General features: G+C 34.8%; 1 protein-coding gene across 2 annotated transcripts in view; it reads left to right on the top strand.

The window, feature by feature from the left end:
* Positions 1-21,862, top strand: part of LOC109171012 (putative disease resistance RPP13-like protein 3) — a 69,468-nt gene extending 47,606 nt beyond the window's left edge. The window contains exons 2-5 of one of the 2 annotated variants that reach the window (XM_019320147.1): positions 19,008-19,705; positions 20,040-21,354; positions 21,532-21,624; positions 21,724-21,862. In XM_019320147.1, coding sequence (XP_019175692.1) covers positions 19,008-19,705; positions 20,040-20,053 — 712 coding nt within the window. In that variant the 3' untranslated portion in view covers positions 20,054-21,354; positions 21,532-21,624; positions 21,724-21,862. The other variant, XM_019320146.1, reaches the window with a different exon arrangement.
* Positions 21,863-22,499: the final 637 nt, after the last annotated feature.

Here is a 22,499-nt window from a genome sequence, read left to right as displayed (position 1 = left end):
TGTGATTCTGTGCTAACTAACTAGCCAAACGACATTTCTTGCAGTCTCTAGAGCTTTGGAACATGACCGAAAACAAAACGATGACGCTTCCTGCACATGAAGGATTGATTGCTTCTTTGGCTGTATCGACAGTGGCGGGTTTGGTTGCTTCAGCCATTCATGACAAGATCATTAAGCTTTGGAAGTAACGACAACGCCATTACTTCGATTCGATGCTGCAACCTTGTTTTTCACCCCTCTTCTCCCTCATCTTCCTGTTGTATGTTCAACTAAAATTCCTTTTGCAGAGGCTGATTAGGCAGACATAGGTTTTTTAGTTTTTGGTGTTTAATTGTGTAAGTTGATTTCTGTGGTATGACTACACCTGTCAATTCTGGTGCAGTGGATGCCTATTATCATGGAAAAACTCAAATATTTGTTACAAAAATTTGAAGTATTTCAGCTGTCATCTTTCATTTATACTTGCATTTTTTTTGGCTTTAAGGCTTACCATTACAGATTGTCCAACTTACAAATGGAAGTTCAACCTGGATATTTCCATAGAAAAAGTTTTATTCTTGAAGCAGTTAAAGGTGCAGGCAACTTCCAACCGAAGAGCCAAAATAAGGATTTTGAGGTAATTTTAGTCGAGTTGGTCGGGCTGTTGGTTTGATAATTATAATGTTTTAAGTTTGATAAGTTGTGACTTGTGAGAATTACAACGTTCCAAGTTTGACAACATATGGAAGTGACCTATTGGCTTTTATTGAGTTGGTTGACATTGATTACTTGGTTTGATAATTACAAGATTTTAAGTATGATTCCATGTGAAATGATTGATTGACTTTCTTGGTTCTAACGGATCACATAGACATCTCAACAAATCAATGAATCATCACTTTAGCCTGCCGCCAGGATGCATGCATTTTTGGATAGTCCATGCATCATATAACTTGTATATATATGACTCCCGAATTTATTATGGTGTAACGAACAACTTTGATCCACGATTTTTAAAACTTGTAGAATTGGTTCACGAGTATTACTTTCTTAGCGAATTTGGTCATTCCGGTTGCATTCTCCGTTCAATTTTAGCCGATTTTTTTCACCTTTTTAATGTAGGTAATATTGTCTTTTTCTATCTCACCATCCGTAATAGTGTATTTTACCCTTTCATCTTTTTATTTTTTCATTTTTTTATTTTTTATTTTTATTTTTTTTAAATCTCTTATATTTAAAGATATTACAAAAATGATTACATTCATTTGGTGATTTATTTATTTTTCGTAGCGATCATAATTTGAATAAACAACGTGCATTGTTCACTTTCGCATCTCTATCGCCCATCAACATGTTCAACATAAAATATACTTAAAATACATAATATACAAATTACGTATACAATTTAACTATATTAATTTAAACATTTAATCAACGTCGAACACAGTGACTAATTCACTCACTGAATTATACGCACCTCTAATTTAGACTGATTTTTAATTAATATCAAATTTCAAAATTTATTTTTCATTGAGTATTTTACTACTTATATTTATAATGTGTGCTAATTTGTGAGATTTATAATTTGTTAATACGTATATTTATAATATGTTATATGTTTTTTTTTTTAGGTTTGCCCAAGGTATCCCTCCAACCGATAGTTAGAAGACTGACACGGGTCAAATGGTTTGCTCATTCACATGGGTGGGGATTGAACCCCCAAACCGGCACTGGCCAAATGGTTTGCTCCATTTACATGGGTGGAGATTGAACCCCCAACTCCAATGCTTAAGGGACGAGGTCCTAAACCACCATGCTAACCATGTTGGTTATATTATGTTATATGTGATAATAATTATTTAAATGAATTTATTAATTGATATAAAAGATATTTTGTGATTTAGTCATGACAAATATTTTTTTAACTACTTTTTATGAATCATTTAGTCAATGTAGTCTACAAATTTATTTAATATTTTATCGTATTCAAATCAATTTAGAAAACTCTAAATTTGATCTAACTAGAAAAAAAAATATTTATGAACATAATAATATCAATAGAGGATTAGAGATGACGTGGTTTATAATGTATTTTCTATTCAAGCTATTTATCTAATTGATTGTGTTTTCACATTTTATCATGAATATTTTTATAGCATTTCCAAAGTGCTTTAAAATTTTGCCCCCGAGAAAATTTCAATTTTGGTCACACGACTATAGGGGCTTTGTTAACTTCAGCACCTAACTTTCAAAAGTGTCAATTTTGTACCTTTGAGTACGTAATTTTTGTCAATTTTAATCACTCCGGTCAAATTATCGATCAGATTTAGCCAAAAAAATTTAATCCGACATTTAGTCTAAAATCTGAGGAGCAAAACGGTCTTTTCTATCCTTTCGAAGAAGTAATGGATATGGTTTCTGGGCAAAGGCTGTTATAGAGATCTGTTATGGCTTGTTCTCTTGTGGGCTTTAATTTGTACGAACTATCACATTTTTCTGTTCATATAAACCATAAAATTAACTTTAGTTTTTCCAAAAAATTAACGAAAAAAACTACATAGTAATTAAATTTAGAATGCAAAACGCAGGCACCTGAGCCAAGGAGTTGTTAGCATAACTGGTGTTTCCATTTCCTTCGTTCATGTGAAAATGGAGGTGAACACGTTGAGAGGAAAGCTTAAGGATAAAGGATAGAAAAGACCATTTTGCCCCTCAGATTTTAGACTAAATGTTGGATTAAATTTTTCTGGTTAAATTTGGCCGGCAATTTGACCGGAGTGACCAAAATTAACAAAAGTTACATACTTAAGGTACTAAATTGACACTTTTAAAAGTTATGTGCTGAAATTAATAAAGCCCCTATAGTCGTGTGGCCAAAATTAAAATTTTCTCTTTTGCCCCCAGCCAATTAGATTTATGGCTCCAACCCCCGCAAACAAGACAATAGTTCCGGCCTGTATATTCATAATAATTTTTTTTTTCTTTTATTTACATTAGGTTTCATCTCATGTAAAGACTAATCCTAAGTCCAAAGAACCTCTGTCATTAGGCAGGGAAGAGGTAAAACGTGTTTTAAAAAAATAAGTTTTGTGTTGGTATTTAAAAAAAAAAAAAAAAAAAAAAAAAAAAAGAGAAGAAGATAGTTTTGATTTTAGTCAAAAAATAATATTCATTATTTTTGCTTGAAATGATGAGGAATTTTGCTAATAAAGAATGAAGGCCGGAGGTGTCGAAAGGATAATGAGTAGAAATAAAACTAGTCGTGGACCAATTCTGTAACCACAGTGAGATGAAAAAGACAATATTGTCCATGTTAAAAAGGGGAAAATTTCCGGCTAAAATTGAACGGAGAATGCACCGGAAGGACCAAATTCACTAAGAAAGTAATAGCCGTGGACCAATTCTACAAGTTTTGAAAGTTGTGAATCAAAATTGTTAGTCATACTATAATCGTGGGACAAAAATGCCAAAAATTCTGTGACTCCCTTTCAAGAAAGTGAAAAGCTTATTTTGTGCAAACAACCACACTAAAATGTCTAACTTGATAAAATTTTAGTTTGTTGAATAAAAAATCAAATAAAATGTTGTTTTTATTTGAGCGACGAGAAAAATTCACAACCAACATTCGAGAATGTGCATTAGATAAACTTTACCTTGTGACTCTAGTCGGCAAAGGATCATAAAGAGATAAATCAATTTATGTTCTTCATAAAGAGATAAACTTTACCTTGTGACTCTAGTTGGCCAATTCAAACCAAGAAAGCTAATAGGACATCTCCCTTAAGAGTCGAACTTGTGACTATTTATGCTAGAAGTTATTTTTCTTTGTAAATAAATTCAGGCTTATAATATTATTATAAAGGATGTAGAGGATTTAACATTTAAATTAAAGTAGAAATAATTGGGAAAATCACATATTGGTATCCATTTGATATTATTTGAGTACATAAATTATTCTATTTGAAAGTATATTATTTGAATACTGAAAGTATATTATTTTGTATACTATCAAATAATATACATTCAGTATACAAATAATGTACTTTTAGTATATTAAAAATATATCTTATATTTAGAAAAAGTATATTATTTGAGTACTAAAAGTACATTATTTTGTATAATGTATATTCAGTACAAAAATAATGTACTTTTAATATATTAAAAATGTATTGTTTTAATGGTCCACACAACCGTTATGCTGTGAGCACAAGCCCACCTTACAAGGTCGGCACGGTTCCATATCCATAATTTCTATAATGTAGATTCATAATTTCTATACTGTAGATTCATAAAATGTATACTTTAGATTCATAATTTCTAAACCGTAGATTCATAATTTAAATACAGTACATTCATAATTTTTTTTACAGTAAATTCATAATTTCTATACTGTAGATTCATAATATCTGCACTGTAGATTCATAATTTCTGTACTTTAAATTCATAATTTCTAAACTGTATAGTTATCAAATTATGAACATATAGTTCTCTGATTTGTGAAAACAGAGTTAAACAATTGGAATCTAAAGTATAAATTTTATGAATATATAGTATAGAAATTATGGATCTATAGTATAGAAATTATGAATCTATAGTATAGAAATTATGGATATGGAATCGTGCCCACCTTGCAAGGTGGACACATGCTCATAGCACAATTTGCCATCAACAATCGTTAGGTTGTGCATCCGTATGCACCATTCTTGGTGCATACGGATGCATACGATGCCGTTTTGGAGAAACGGTGCCGTTAGTGGCACCGTTTCACTCCACCAATCAATTTTATTTTTTTTTTTAAATACAAAAGCTTCAGTACATCGTTTCCTCTCCCATAACACTTTCCTCCACTACAGAGTACAGAGCTCTTTCTTCTCCCACACGATTCCCTCCACCTGCTCCGACTGTCACCATTTTCATTAGCTTTTCTTCGACATTCTCTCGGGTTTGCTCACTTTCGTCGTCGTCATTGTCGCCGTCCTCCTCAGTCGTCATTTTCGCAGAGCACTTCCTCTCTACAATCGAACTCTACTTCTTTTTTAGATAGGTATTATGCATTTTACATTGTTACATTATGGATTTATAGAAAATAAGCATGAATTTTCAGTATTCATTTTTGTAATTTTAGACTAGGGTTTTGCACTATTTAAAAAATGTATGAATGTGTAGTTATATGATTATGAATGTGTATTTTTATGATTATGAATGTGTATGTTATCATTATGACCATATCAGTCTCATCTTTATTGCTTTTTGAGCTTGTACTTATGCAGCTCTGAATATATGATTATGGATGTGTATTTTTATCATTATGAATGTATTGATCATAGCTTATGAATGTGTAGTTATTAAGTTATGGTTGTTTAGTTGTGAAATTATAGATGTGTAGTTATGCAATTCTATATGTATAGCTATTAGTTTATGGAAGTGTAGTTTAACAATTCTGAATGTGGTATAGTTATGAGTTTATGGATTTGTAGTTATAAGATTCTGGATGTATAGTAGTGAGTTTATGAATTTCTATTCATACAAATATGAAAGGGGTATAGTTATGAGTTTATGGATATGTAGTTATACAATTCTGGAAGTATAGTTGTGCGTTTATGGAATTGTATTTATACAAATTTGGATATAGTACTCTGTTCACCTTACTCTGTGCACCAAAATGCATTCAAGTCTTTTTAACATAACTTTGTATGATTTTTATTTGCAGAAATGGAACACTCAAATCCAAGAGATGAAACTTCACTCGGACAATTTGTCAAGGCAGTAAGGAAGAAACAAACCAGAGCAATATTGAACTCACAGACCGCTGAGTAGCTCTCCCCTGCACAAAACGATGGACGTCAAAGCATAGATTGTGCAGAGCCTTCAACAAGGCAACAACCAGAAGCACTCAAAAGAAAGAGGGCACAACCAGCAAAAAGAGAAGAAGTACATAACCCTGACACAGATTACTTCAACACACGGATGGGTCCCAAACAAATGTTTGACCTTGTCCAACGCCTATCACAAGATCAAAAGGATGCAGTTGTTGATATTGGTTTTGGAGGCCTGCAACATCTGTAATTCTCTAGCAATTATTCACAATTAGTTGAGTATCTTCTGAAAAGATTTGATGTTTTCAAGTCAGACTTTGTATTTGAGGGTGATATTCTCCTTGTCAATGAAGAGGACATTGAATACACATTGGGGATCCCCCGAGGAAAGAGGGAAGTTGAAGAGGGGACAAAGTCTAAGGAAAATTCAATAGCTGCGTATAATAAACTCCTAACTGACTGGAGGAAAAGGTGGAATGTCCAAACAGGGTCACCCATAACAACCAAAATGCCTGATCAGATAGTTAGAAGAGGTGACCATGGTGATGCTTTCAAGAAAGACTTTGTGGTGTTCGCTGTTTCCTGCTTGCTCCGAGGAAACACTGGAAGAAATGCCAACTACAGAGTTCTTGAGTGTTTGATCAACATCCGGGCAATTCCAAGACTGAATTGGTGTCGATACACATACAGGTCTCTGATTGATGCAATTGAAATTTACAAGGAAACTCCTTCAAGATCCTTTGCAGGGCCAATGGTATTCATCCTGGTAAGATCCTATTATGCGTAAACTGTTTTTAATTATGGAATTATAGTTATGCAATTATTGAATTATAGTTATGCAATTATGGATGTGTGGTTATGCAATTATGGATGTGTGGTTTTGCAGTTATGGAATTATAGTTTTGCAATTATGGAATTATAGTTATGCAATTATGAATGTGTAGTTATGCAATTCTAGATGTGTAGTTTTGCAATTATGGATGTGTATTCTTTCAATTATGAAATTGTGGTTTTGCAATTATGGAATTATAGTTTTGCAATTACGGAATTATAGTTATGCAATTATGGATGTGTGGTTTTGTAATTATGGAATTATAGTTTTGCAATTATGGAATTATAGTTATGCAATTATGGATGCGTAGTTATGCAATTCTGGATGTGTAGTTTTAGAATTATGGAATTATAGTTATGCAAATATGGATGTGTAGTAATGCAATTCTGAATGTGTAATTGTGCAATTATGGAAATATAGATATCCAATCATGAATGTGTAGTTTTGCAATTCTGGATGTGTAGTTATTCAATTCCTTAACATGCTCTTCTGTAATTTTTGAAGTTGTTCTACTTGGACAAAGATGCTTGTACGAAAGAGAGTATCAGCTGAAATAAAATCAAGGGGGTTTGGAAAGGGGAATGTTATCCCTAGATTTCAGAGGCCTACCACCATTGCAACAACATCATCACCCCGACCTGCACCTCCTCCTGCTGCAATACCTAGACCAGTACCCAGCCCTGTTGCTACACCAACCGTTCCAACTCCATTTGTGCCACTGTCTAATGTTGACAGAGTGACACATGTGCTTCAGAGGCTTACAACAGATGTGCTGGAATTCGGCTAGGTCATGTATGATATCGGCAAGCAAGGGGCACCAGTTGAGATCATGAAGAAGGCTTTTTCAGGAATCTCCACGATGCTGAGTGCTGCAAGCACGATTCAACCCACTTCTAACCCAACTGCCTCGCAACTGGATGACATATTCTTCGGAAGTGAAAGCTTCACGGTAGCAGTTGATTCTTTGGTGGAGGCCTTTGAAAAAACAAGAAAAGATATGGAACTAGAACCCTCGTCATTTGAGCTACTTGGACGCTCTACTCTAACCCCACCACAATCTCAAGAGCAACCTTTGGACACCTTGGTGCAGAAAATTGCGAGGAGTGCAGGAGTATCAACCTCGAGGGAGAATGAAGCAACTCCATCACTAATTAGAGTGACATTTGAAAAATCCACCACTCTTACTACACCTACTGTCCAAGCTGCTGCTGAGATTGATGACTTTGATAGGTAGATTAGTGTTTTCTTATGTAGGTTTAAACTATGAATATGATGTTCAATTGATCAATATTTATGAATATGAAGTTTGATTATAATGAATATGTTCTTATTCAACTATTGACATTGATTGTTATAATTATGGATATATAGTTCTCAAATTATGAATATATAGTTTACAGATTATGGATGTGTAGTTATGCAATTCTGGATATATACTTATGAAGTTATGAATTTGTAGTTATGCAATCCTGGATGTATAGTTATTAGTTTATGGATGTGTATTTATGAATATTTGGTATTATAACTGCCTATGTTTTTTGTAAACAACAGTGCTATGCAAGAGAGTGAATTTGACGTCGAGGATGTCACCATGAGGAAAAGACCTGTGCGGAAATTCAGAAACATCCACTTTATTTGAGGTCATCGTGCTGGACGAAGAATAAAGGCTCAATCCATAATGCAACTGCCAAAGAAAATGTCATGTCAAACTACGCATTTTTGGAAGTCTCAAATGAGCACCTAGGAGGGTATGTTTCCATCCACATATTTTACATGAATTTTATTTATTAATTTATGTTATTTTATTTATTTATTTTTTGTGTTGTAGAGAGATATTGTTCAATTACGGTGACTACTACTTATCAAGGGATGACTTTGCCACTCTGGGCAATGGTGAGATACTCAGCAGCTTCTTAGATGTCTGGTCCTTGCGTTTTACATTGCTAAACACTTCCCGTGCAGTTGGGGACACAAAGTGAGTCTACTTCTCCACGCTAGTACATGTAAGTGTTTTTTTGTTTTTTTTTTTTTTTTGACTTTCAAACACCTATTTTAAAAATTTGAATTTACATTAAGAGTCATATAATAGTAATTACACTAAAAGTAGTTATGGATATTTATTTGTGCAATTATGGATGTGTAGTTATGCAATTCTGGATGTGTAGTTGTGAAATTCTGGTTTTATAGTTTTGTAATTCTGGATTTATAGTTTTGCAATTATGAAACTATAGTTATGCAATTCTGGAAGTGTAGTTATATAATTCTGTATGTATAACTTTAACATTTTCAAAGTATAGTATATGAATTATGAATACTCATTCTTGCATTTGTGTATACGGCTGCAGATTGATCCAAATGACCAGTGGATGAAGGATCTCCCAACTGACATAAAAAAGTAGAATTTCAATGAACGATTAAGATATGAAATATCCAGCTTTGGGAACCTAGATATCAGTGACGCAGAGTTAGTAAGTTCTATTACCCATGTCCAATTTGACTTTATCATGTCCAAAAAATATTAACATTGCTTTAACTTTGAATTAGAATTAGATATTTTTCGCAGTTCATCGCCATGGTCACTACTTCTTGGTCTGCTTCAACATAAAAGAACATAAAGTACAGGTCATAGACAATAAGGAGTTACCAGCTGATGTTTCAGAGATAGACAAATATGGCGACTGTCCACACTTGTTGGTAAAATTGATAAAAAAAAACCTTGAACTTCGTAACATTACCTATATATTGACTTTAAAGCATTATCAACACTAAACTAATTTTTTGTCCAGATTGAAGCATTCAACGATTACCTTAAAGCCGAGTGCTACTCCTTATATGTGAGATTGCAAAATGTTGCAATAGAGTTCTTTAAGTTGGACTGGGCCAACACTGAAAATGTCACCGATTGCGGAATATATGTACTCCGGCATATGGAGACATACCGAGGGACTCTACAAAATTGGCCGCCAGGATTCAAGAAGAACATACGCTTGAATGTAAGAGTACAATAAATATATTACTTTCAAAATACATTAAAAAAATGCATAAAACTAATTACTTAATGTTCTTTATTTACAGGCAAACTTCATATACGAATTGAGAGCGAAATATGCTGCCAATCTCATAAAGTGGAGGATGAACGCAGTCAGGGGGGTGGTTCTACAAGCGGCCAAAGGTGTCTCCAAGAAGAAGTGAATGAATATGTATCTTCGACATGTTGACTGTATTCAAAAATGTGAAACTTTTTGTGTTCTACATTAACAATGTGACTTGACTCTGTGAATGCATGACGCTAAAACTGAATACCAATTTAATTACTTCTGATCTATGCAATTCTATTTTTTTTTTGCACATATCAAATCTAGAATTGCATGACTACACATACGTAACTTCATAACTATATTGCATAACTACAAATCCATAAGTTAATAACTGTACATCTATAATTGCATAACTACAAGTCCATAACTATATAACTATACATCCATTATTTCGTAACTACAAAGTCCATCACTATAGAAACTACACATCCATAATTGCATGACTACACATCCATAATTGCATAACTATAATTTCATAATTGCATAACTATAATTCCATAATTGCAAAACTACACATTCATAATTGCATAACTATAAATCCTGAATTGCAGAACTATAATTCCATAATTGCATAACTGTAAATCCATAATTGCAAAACTACATATCCAGAATTACAAAACTATAAATCCAGAATTGAATAAGTTCAATGATAACAACTTGTATTAACATGCTCTCAATCTACACCTACATTGTCATCTAAACCCTTAGTAAACTGAACAAAATATGAACTCGAAGAACTTGGATGTACGAGGTATCCATCCCCATCAAGCTTGGATATGCCTTCCAAAACCAAATATTGAACAACACCCTTCGTACTCAACGCAACTTTATTTGCAGCACTCCTTCTCCCCCTTGCAAGACTGTACTTCTTTTCAATAACACCACTCCTCTTTTTATTACGCTCACCTTTCAATCTCCGGCTTGAAGGATTTTGTACACCACCACTTGAAGATGAAACACCACACTCTTCAATATGCACATACCCAATCTCAACTTCAACCGTTTTCTTTGCATCGTCAACAACTTCATCACACAATTTTCTAGTTACACTACTATCTTGACTAGAAACAACTAATCTTTGAAATTTCCTACTAATATCAAAAACCCAAATTGAAGGAGGGACACCAACATTATAAACCATAGAATCAATGTTGACATTCCTACCATCAATAACCTTTTTAGTCCATCTTTTAAGGATATATTTGTCAGGGATACTAGAAACACAATGTACATGAAGAATGCGTAGACAATGACAGCATAGAATTCCCAACTCAGAAATCAACTTGCAACTACAAGAAATGTCTAAGTTGGCTGGGTTAAAACTAACTTCATGCCTTATAATGTATATATCTAGCCGCCACACGTGATACTTGTGTTGACGGCCATCATTCAACACCATTTTTTTATGACAAGCACTGCCTTTCATAAAGTGTTCCTCAAACAAAAAATATATCTCAATAGTATATACCTCTCTAGCATGTGAAAGAAGTTTCACGTGCTCCATCATCATAGCGGGTACTCCTTGAGCACAACGAAAATCTTCACCATTCTCTTTACTTCTCCATTCAGAAATTACGCTTACAAACGATGAACAGAAATCACAAAGACCAACTGTCTTAAACAACCTTCTAGAAATTGAATGATTTGTAGTTTCACTCCTTTGTGACGACAAAATGCCCCCAGAAAAATAATCCTTCTTAAATGCTGGACACCACTTCTCCCTACAGTCATAAAGCTTTTCTAACCAAGTATTCTTGTGACATTTATAGTCAGTCACCAACCTGAAATTGATAAGACAAAATCACTAATGTTTATGAAGCAGAATAACAAACAATATCACCACATCTCTAACACATGCTCCGAACTCTACTGCTATATATGCATAATTGAAATACTGTATATCTATAATTGATAGACTATACATCCATAATCCATATACTACATTTCCAGGGACCACCAATCAGTTCAACTGCTATATATGCATAATTGAAATACTATATATCCATAATTGATAGACTATACATCCATAATCCATATATTACATTTCCAGGGACCACCAGTCAGTTCAATTGCTATACATCCATAATTGCTATACTATACATCCATAATTCTTACAATATACATCCATAATTCATATACATCCATAATAAATATACTAAATGATCAGAAAGCCTAATGCTATATACATATGAAATATAATCCAATAATACTATAAATATGCAATATAATTCAATAAAAACCATTAATTACTAACATACCTTGTCCAATAAAATTGAAACTCAGCTTCGGTCTCTGTGTATTTCAACACGTAGTTAAACATATCCAAGAAATCCTTATTATTCCTTAACGTCTTGATATGCTTCTTTGAATTCTCACCAATATGCCATATGCAAAGACAGTGACGTGATGTTGGAAACACTTGAGAAATAGCAGCAGCCGTAGCTGCACATTGATATGTCATGATAGACTGTGGACACTTGCCACCCATAGATCTTTAAAACGCTTTAAACCACACAAACGATTTTATCCTCTCGTTCATCAAAAACCCACATCCAAACATTACATTCATGCAATGATGATTCATCCATACGAATGGGTCACAAATCATATCATATTTGTTGGTGCGATATGTCGTATCATGCACTAACAAATCCCCAAACACCTCATAATCTCGTCTCATTTGACCATCCCTCCAAAAACAACTGCACAATCTTGCATCCAAGTCAAGTTCAAAATCAAAGAAAAAATCGAACTCGGTTGACTGCCTCCTCCTAAATATTTCAATTAAAGAGTTAGAATCAGTTCCATCCAATCGCTTGACTGTATCAGCAGCCATTGAATTATAAGCATCTCTATTGGTGAAACCAACTAATGGAGACACCCCCCCCCCCCCCTGATTGGTGTTTTAGGAACCTAATACCATCCGCTAGTGCAACTCCACTGTCCTTCAAACCTTGTAAATATAAGAGCTGATTATCTCCAACACTTCTATGTGAACGAAGTAGATGACTCTGGTTGCCGAGCACAATCTCATCCGGACCCGTATAGTCAACAAACGACTGCAGTCGGGACGGGTCATTCACCGTATGATGCGAGGCTCCCGAGTCCATAATCCACGGTTGCTGTGTCGTAGTAGTAGTAGATGTTGTATTGACCATTGGAGCCTGGGCAGATTGACTGAGGGGATATGGACGCTAATGTTGTTGTCACGGAGGAACTTAGCAAGTTTGCGACAAAAACGAGTGTCATGACCCGGATAATCACAAAAGTTGCAGTAATGATTGTTGCGAGTGGTGTTTCCACGGCCAGAATTTGGATGTCCAAACTGAGCAGAAAAACCACCTCTACCACGACGATTTTGTTGTCCAAAATTTTGAGAGGTTGATCTTGACGATTGTGGAAAGGTATTAAATCGGCGTTGAGTGGCATTCGCTGTAGCAATTAGAGACTGGTGGGCACCCTCATTGTCTTTTAACAAACGTTCATAATCAGTAAGGACATCACTTAATTCACCAAAAGAGATTGGTGTAGTCCGTACGCGGACAGCAGCAAGGATAGGATTGTATTCATCACCCAATTGAGTAAAGATATGAACAACTAGATCCTCTTCACTAATCGGATTTTGAGCAAGGGCTAAATCATCCGTGATGGCACGCATATCGCGCATATAGGTATCAATAGAGCGACTCCCTCTTGGATTTTTCGCAAGCTTTGCCTTCAATGAGACTATGCGGCTTCTGGAAAAGGCAGCACAACAGGTTGCTAAGCGTGACCAAGCATCTGCAGCGGAAGAAACAGAAGAGATAACTGGTTGTAGAGTTTCTGAGACACTGCCTAAGAGAGCACTCAGTATTATACGATCTTGTCTGTTCCAAATTGTGTAAAGGGGATTAATGGTGTTTGTAGCTGCATCGGAAAGTCATTCCGGAGCTTTGATAGAACCATCAATAAAGCCAATAACATCAAGGCTAATTAGAGTAGACTCAACTTGATTCCTCCATATTGGGAAATTGGTAGTAGTTAATTTAATGGGAAAATGGGTTGGGGCATTGAGATGAACAATCTGGGTGGTTTGTGTGATAGACATGCTTGGGGAGAGAAAAAAAAAACTCTTTAGAGTATTAGGCTCTTGATACCATATGGAAACTGTGTATTCAATGTTCAAAATAAACAGAGGCTACCTCTTATATAGAGGCTACAAGCAGAGAATACAGGAACAGTTACAACCAACCTAAAAATAATAAAGGAAACATAACACCAAAAAAGGAGTTGAATAAAACTGCCAGGACCTATTCTTTCACAGAACACACATAACTCATGATTGTGCACTTTCTCATGTTTTGTAACTGTCCACAACCCATCATCACCCACGTCAAACTGAACAAATGCTTCACACCCTGTCCTTGTGTCAATTTTTGAATAAGCCTTAACCCCACTGTTAGCCTTATAACCAGCCTTAGAACAACAAAAGTTCTTCATTTGAATTGTGTTAGTAGATCCCTTGTAACGTTGATGACCCTTCCTCACACTAAAACCAAATTTATATGCATAATTGTTATACCGAGTGAGGGATCTTTTCCACCTACTTCACACCCGTACTATTTGCCTCGAGATTACCGACCTACTATCAGCGGACCCCGAGCACAGGTACACCGTACTCAATACAATATAGCAACGCCTACCTCCGTATATATACTGTACCACTCATAGTTGGATGGCGCATTTATATTTATATATTATATGCTCAACACGCTCCCTCACGGGTGCGGGCCAAGTCTCTTTTTTTATTGGGTGACGCAGAGATTCGAACCCATGACCTTTGGCATGGGGTTGACTCTAATACCAAATTGAAACATGTCCTCCATCTCAACTAAAAGCCTAAGCTCATAGTTGGATAACACATTTGATAAGTGCTTATTTGTCTATACTTTTGCCCATTTTCACTAAGCCATTTGGCTTATAGATCATTCCAAACTTCATGAGATTAGGACTACATTGTACTCCCTCCGTTCCATTTTATGTGTCTTGTTCAGTTAACGAGGCTCGACTAAAGTTATTTTTAATCCAATTTTTCATAATATTAAGTTTAGTATTAGTATATAAAATTTATATATTTAGAAACTACACTAAAAGTACTATTAAACACAAAAAATTATATTTAAAAATAAGTAAAAATTATTAAAGGAAATAAACAAAGAAGAAAGAGTTGGTTTGACCGATGAATAGTAAGTAGGACAAATAAAATGGGACAGAGGAGGTATTATTTTGCAAGGAGTTTGGTTTGGAAAGCTTTGGAAGCAAAGATGAGTATTTGCATGCATTTTGGGGGGCATTTGAGTCAAATGAAGCGTTTTGGATGCATTAGGAGTTCATGGGAGCCAAGAAGAAGCTATGGAGATGGATGAATACTTTCAAGGATACAAAGAGTGATATTTACAAGGGTTTTGATCATATGGACAAACCAAGGCAAAAGTGAAACAAGTGTCAAAACGCCGAAATTCTCGCATAGACTGACCACTGTTCTGTATTCAGACAATATATTGGTCTATAAGTATCCAAATTAAGTGATTCTTATTCCATTGGAAAGAAGAATAAAAGGGTTACAACTCCTATGAAGACATCAAAGCCTAAAAAGGAAGTCACAATGGTCAAAATCGTCCTTGAAGTTGAAGTTCCAAACTTATAGTCCAAAACCGACTACTGTTTGGTATTTTGATCATATCTCAACCTAGCAATGTCCAAATGAAGTGATTCTTGCGCCATTAAAAAGAAGAGTTAAAGAGATACAACTTTTGTTATGACCATAAATCCAAATTCAGACGTTTGGAAGGTCAAAAGAGACGGCCAAATGAACGGTCGTGCGTGAGGCCGTGTATTTTTGCCATGGTTGCAGTAGGCGCTAGGCGCTAGTCGGGCGGTAGAGTAGCGGCTAGAGCCTAGGCGTTCTAGATGTGCGCCTATGCAACTAACTAAAAATAAAAAAAATAGTGCACATATATGGGTGTATATATGTCATATTATACATACATACATACATACATACATACATACATACATACATACATACATACATACATACATACATACATACATACATACATACATATATATATATATATATATATATATATATATATATATATATACCGGGTTAATTCGGCTAACTCGACCGAAATGGACGAGTTAACTCGGCTGAGTTAGGAGCTAGTTGGCTACTTAGGTGGCCAAGTCGGCCAAGTTAGGCGCTAGGCGGGCACCTAGGCGGCTAGTCACCTAGGCGAGCGCCTAGGAGAGAAATCGCCACGGTCTAGGATCACCTAGACCAATCTTTGCAACAGTGAAGTTTGCAGTTTTAAGACACGGCCGTGCCACCTGTGCTCTGCTCATATTTAAGTCCGTTTTCAACTCAGTTTTGGACCTTGTTCGAACTCTAGACATTTTCTACTCATTTCTTTCATATTATAGTGTTAGATTAGGTTTAGATTTAGATTCCAAAACATATTTGAAGCTTTTAATCAATGATTGAACACTTGGATTTCAAGATTTACCATCCATTTCACTAGCGAAGTTTTCTTTCCTTTAATCTCTTTATCTTTCAATGTTTATGTTTTACATTTATGATTTTTGTGTTCTTTATGCTATTGAATCATGAGTAGTTAGTTTATGGACTTGAGTTAGGGTTGTATAGTCTATCTTGATGCTTAATTTGTGATTATTGCAAAAAGTGGAAGAACGCTAACCTAGGGTTCAAGTGTTTATGAGGATGTTGTGTTTATATCTTGTTAATGTTTGATGTACACATTCATTGGCATGTATTTGGAGGATTCCTTGCCTCAACGAGAGTTGGGTGATGAATTCGAACCACCCCTTGCATAGACCCGATTTCTTCCTACAAAAATAAGGGAAATTTGAGGCTTTTTAGATGCTTTGTGTGCTTGATAGACTTGGAATTGATACGTCACGAGAGCGGAGCGATTCCTTGTTCGAATCATTGTTTATTAATCACAAGAGTGGTTCTTAGATTATTAGTAATGTTATTATTTGTTACATTTATTATTATTGTCCTAGTCTAGTATTATCTTGTATTAGAATAAGTCTACAATATTGGGACTTCGCTTTTGAAACTGCCACGTGCCTAATAAATTGTAGGATACCTACTCGCATTCTCACTTGATTCCTTGGTTATTTGTTCTCCCTGATCCCATAGGTTGTTGAAGTATCTTGATGATAATGTTCTCTAGCTTGAGTCATATTTCTTTATTTCGTGTTTATATCTTGTTAATATGTGTTTGTATTATTTTGTTTAGTTACCATAGCCTAAACCTCGTTATGATTTGCTTAGCTTCTTGTTAACTTCCTTACGCTAGTGCCTAGTTTGTTGTGATTGCATATTACGTGTCATAACCCCCAATCCCCTGAGGACGACATTTCACAATCGTACACTCACCATCACTCATTTTTGCTACACCAGGCCAACATTTATGTTTATATATTATAAGTTCAACAATATGGATATATCCATTTCACAATTCTTTATTTGTACATTGGTTGATTTGGCAAGTCTGATTATTCTTGTTGTTTATGTCTCGAGTTGGAACAAATTACTATAATTCGTCATCTTCTACGGATTAGTCGAAATTTTTCACAAATTTCACAAACAGAAGATCTTATTTTCATATTTCTCATTCCTTACCTTAATTTAAAATATACTTGACTTCTACTTTTTGGAAGAAAAAATGTTTCTTGATATTTTGCATTTCGAATTGTATTCCCGCGAAAGGCATGTTAAAGATAAAAAATGAATCCTTCGAATCTTTGATGCAAAGTCGATAAATTATACGCCCTCTGATTGAATTATAACTACTTACTTAAATTTTTAATGTATTTTATGGTGGTATCCGTATAAACCTACGTCGAATCTTTCCCAAAACATAACTTAGAATCAGATCTTCATTATCTAAATTAAATAAACCCAAAACATACTATTCGGAAGCGATTCATTAATTAAACCCGGCCTCATGAATTCATTTTGGTTCTTTCATCCCAGACATAGTAAGTTACCTTGAAGTATCAACTAATGGAGGTAGAACGATATAAGACAACCCGACTGTTTTTTTTTTTTTTTTTCCAAAATTTGCATAAATAGGAAGTTTTGGATCAATTTGGATATTCAAAATCTTAAATAGGAAGTTAAAATGAGGGGTTTTGTTAATAATTGTATAGAAGTATTGATTATTAATAAACAATTCTTTTTTATTTTTTATTTTGCAAAATGTTCCTTGTATTCATTAGATTAATAGTAAAATAACGCCCTGTAATTTTAACCTAAATTATAAATAACTGGTTTTTTTTTTATTTTTTTTATTTTTTTATTTTTTACAAAATCTTCCCTATATTCATATTTATTTAGTAAATTAATAGTAAAACAACATATAGAAATAATTTTAAAACATTATGGCTTCTCGAATTACATATTCTTTTTCATTGTTTTCTTTTTACTGCTAACCTTATTATTATTAAGAGTTTAGACGGAAAGTTAAAAAGAAGGATTTTGTTTTTTTAATAATAGTATTGATTTGAAATGAAATTTTAATATTATCACGACAACTAATATGCTAGTTGTCTATTGTTATATTTAATTTGAAAAAAAAAAAAAAAAAAAAAAATCTTAATGTTATCATGACAACTAATATGTTAGGTTGTCTATCTATTGTTAAAGTCAACTTATATTTTGTGTAATTTAGTGGGTATCCAATTGATGAGTCATCGATCTAATTAAACAATCAATTAATTAATCATGCAATGCTTAGAGAAATGAACCCTTAATTATTATCTCTTGTTTTAATTATTGTTTGAACAATAACACCAACCAAATACTTCTTCTCCTATACTGGAAATTCTCCGATCCGATCCATCAGTACTTGAGAAAAAGAAGATCCAAGAGAATAAGCAATTGAATTGAGCAATGGATTGTGTTGTTGTAAGTAGTCTACTAGGAATAGTAGATCAACTACATGTACAGCTTCTTCTTCTTCATAATAAAAATCCTTTTTTGATTCTTCCTGAGATAGATGTAGATGATGCTCAAATCATCCTATCCACCTTAAAGGACAAGCTCCATTTCCTACAGGCCTATCTTGACAAACCAAAGCCCATAATTACCTCTGATCCCGATTGCGCTAAGGCAGTGATGAAAAGGCTGGATGAAGAAATCAAAGATGTTGCAATGAAAGCAGAGTATGAAATCGAGTCCAAACTGGGTGAAGTTTACTTGGCGGCTAACCAGCTGCAGGGTGAGGGTGAGTGCGCAGTAGCAGTAGATGCTGCAGCTTTTGAAGATCTTCATCGGAGCTTGCAACAAGTAGTGAAGGATTTTGAGTCTGTTGAAGTGCAAATCAGAGATCTGCTAATGAGTTCAGGTACCGCCTCTATTGATGATGCTTCTTCTTCTTTTTCATCATCAACACCTCCTTGTTTACAGCTAGAGAACGTCGGGGATGATTTCGAGAATACAACAATAGGAGTCGAAGGTGATGTTAAGCAAATAAAAGGCATGCTCATTCAAACTTCTTCGTCCACTCAACTACAAGTTGTTTCAATTGTGGGAATGAGCGGGACCGGTAAGACTACTTTGGCCCAAAAAGTTTACGGAGATCCATCTATTGTGTCTCACTTTGACATTCAAGCATGGACGGTTGAAGGTCCACTACTACACAGTAGGAGAAATCTATTCATTGATATTTTAAGTTGTATTGTGTCATTGCCCAAAGAAGAAATCTCCAAACAAGAAGATGATGAGCAGCTAGCAGAGCAACTCCGCAAACTTCTGATGGGCCAAAGGTATTTCATTGTCATTGATGACCTTTGGTCCATAATGGCATGGGTTCAATTGAGAACATCTTTTCCAGATGATAGAAATGGAAGCCGAGTTCTGATAACTACTCGATATATGGGATTGGCTACATTTGCAAGCAGCTCAGGTATGTGGATTTACAGAACACGTTTTCTGAATCCAGAAGAAAGCTGGAAATTATTAAGCAAAACTGCCATGTCTAATGGAAAATGTAGTAGTCTACCCCTTGAATTTGAGAAAATAGGGAGATGCATTGTTGAGAAATGTATGGGAGTGCCACATGTAATTGTTTTGATTGGTGGACTTCTGTCCAGACTCAACAACTCACCACGGCAGTGGGAGGATATTCTGTTCATCATTTCATCATGGAAGGAGAATCCTTTTGAGCTCTTGTTCGATTCAATTAATGTTTGCTACGACTATTTGCCAACTCACCTAAAACCTTGTTTTCTTTATTTCAGAGTTTTTCCTCTGAATACCAAAATTCATGTGAAAAAGTTGATAAAGTTATGGGTAGCTGAAGGATTTGTAAGCCCGGAGATGAACAAGAGTATAGAAGAGATAGCTGAAGAATATTTGTGTGATCTTATAAAAAGAAGGCTAGTTCAAATTCACAAGAGGAGTTTGGATAGAAAAATCAAATCATGTATGCTTCATGATTCATTAGAATTTTGCTTGAGAAAAGCAATTGATGAGGATATTTTGATGGTTAGTGAGGCGGAAGATAATAAGTTTCTTGAAGAGCGTCGTTGGGTAAGTCGTGAAGTTGGTTGTTGGTCAATTACTAACTCTTCACTTAAAACCCGTTCTCTTTTCTACTTTGATGAAAATTTATATCTTGCAAAGTGTTGGTCCTTATTCTCATCTTTGAAGTTGTTAAGAGTATTGGATTTATCATTCATAAAATATTGGCATGGCATGCCTAGTGAGATTGTGAATTTGGTTCATTTAAGATATTTAGCTTTAACAACTATAGGTTCTGTTTGTAACTCTCAATTGTTTAAGCTCCAAAATTTGCAAACTCTCATTCTCAGCGCGTGGACAAAAGAGTATCAATTGCAACTGCCATGTGATGTTTTAGATTTGCCATGGTTAAGGCATGTGCGCTTTGACAAGGGATCTTCATCTTATCTCCCAAACTTGGTTCAAGAAAACTTACAAACTCTTTCATGGTTCAAAGTTACCGGTCGGGACTCAAGAACAACAAACTTTACAAAAGTTCCAAACCTGAAGGAGTTGGGGATCTACATTGAAGGTGAAGTATTGCCTAATGCTCTTGACAGCCTTGCTCAGTTATGTCAACTTGAGAAGTTAAAGGTTAAAATGGGAAGGGTGGAGAGGTTTAATCTCCCAAATTTTTTTCCATCAAACCTCAAGCAATTGACTCTTAGTAATACGTATCTTTCATGGGAAGATATGGACGTTATTGGCAAGTTACCCAACCTTGAGTTACTCAAATTGAAAGATTTTGCCTTTTGTGGCCCAGAGTGGACACCCAAGGATGGGGAGTTTCTACAACTACGGTTCTTCCTTATTGAGCGCTCTGATCTCGAACATTGGAATGCAACTGCAAACCATTTCCCAGTTTTGGAGTGTCTAATTCTAAGATATTGCCTGGACTTGGAAAAACTTCCAAATAATTTTGTGGAAGTTTATACATTGCGATTAATTGAGTTAGACAATTGTTGTTGTTCCCTTGTGACTTCTGCAATGGAGATCCAAAAATCACAACAAGAGTCCCGTTATAAAGCAGTTGTTGTTCGTGATGTAACTAAGGTCTCTCTCTAATTCCCATTTATGAATTATGACTTTGATAAATAGCTTATGTGCCTTTGGGTTCTGTTAGTCTTTTGTTTCCTTTGTTTGTTTTTTTTTTTTTTTTTTGGTTAAATCCCTCATTCCTCTCCTATTTTTCTTAATTGTTCTGGTTTTTAATTTTATTATTTTTCTTAGGTTGAGCTGTCAACAGATTATGAAAGCTCAGGTAAAAAACTTTGAGTCTGCAATTTGGTGGTTTTGTGTTTGAGCTAATCTGGTTTAGGCAAGGTATGCATACCAATGTAACATCAAAACCTACCATCTTATTTAGACATTGTATTTTGGATATTTGCAAATAATTAGCTTTTCACTTTGCTTTTCTTGAAGGGAATCATAAACAAGTTACAATGATGCATTGGCTTCCCAGAAATGCATCCTCACTAGTTGAAGTTGTGGTCTGCTCATTTGCTTGTCTGTTATCACAAGGATGTTTCATTGGGTTGATGTTGGAGTTCATCTTCCATAATGTTGGTTGGTTATTGTATTTGATATGTTAGAATAATGTTTCATAAGTGATAGTCTGTCTATTACTAGATTGTGAAATTCATTGAAGTGTTAGTGTAAACATGATTTGGTATTCGGTTGAGATGTTAGTTCTGAATTTTATCCAAACTACGGTTCATTGGGTTTGTATGTCTGTTATCACAATGATGTTTTTTTGGGTTCTTTGAGTTGCTGTTGGATCAATGGGTTGGTTGGTTGAAGTTTTATTGTATCAAAACAATAGTTCATTGAAATGTTAATTTGTATTGTGAAGTTTCATGGGACTTGCCCAGATTTGGCCTTTACTGGTTTTCGCCCAATAATCTCTCCTCCTAACATCAATCCGTAATTTTATTTCTTTATATACTCGTCATATATTTTTGAGATACTAGGTGATGGACTTTGCTTTTAAGCCCTTCACTGATCCCTGCCCAACAATCTCTTAGTCATCAGGTGCTAGACTTGGCCTTTATGTTTGTTGATTGGTCTAAGATGTTTGTGGTGTGTTGTGGAAATATTGAACTTCCATTTGCAGATTGTCCAATCTCAAATCCTTAGCTATAAAGCCCTAAACAGGTCGAGACCGACTGAATTGTATTAGAAATTTCTCTAACTTAACC

The sequence above is a fragment of the Ipomoea nil genome, unplaced genomic scaffold (genome assembly GCF_001879475.1).
Source record: "Ipomoea nil cultivar Tokyo-kokei standard unplaced genomic scaffold, Asagao_1.1 scaffold3384, whole genome shotgun sequence".
NCBI classification, from domain to species: domain Eukaryota; kingdom Viridiplantae; phylum Streptophyta; class Magnoliopsida; order Solanales; family Convolvulaceae; genus Ipomoea; species Ipomoea nil.
Note: the sequence above shows the minus strand (reverse complement) of the source record. Positions and strands in the feature narration are given on the sequence as shown.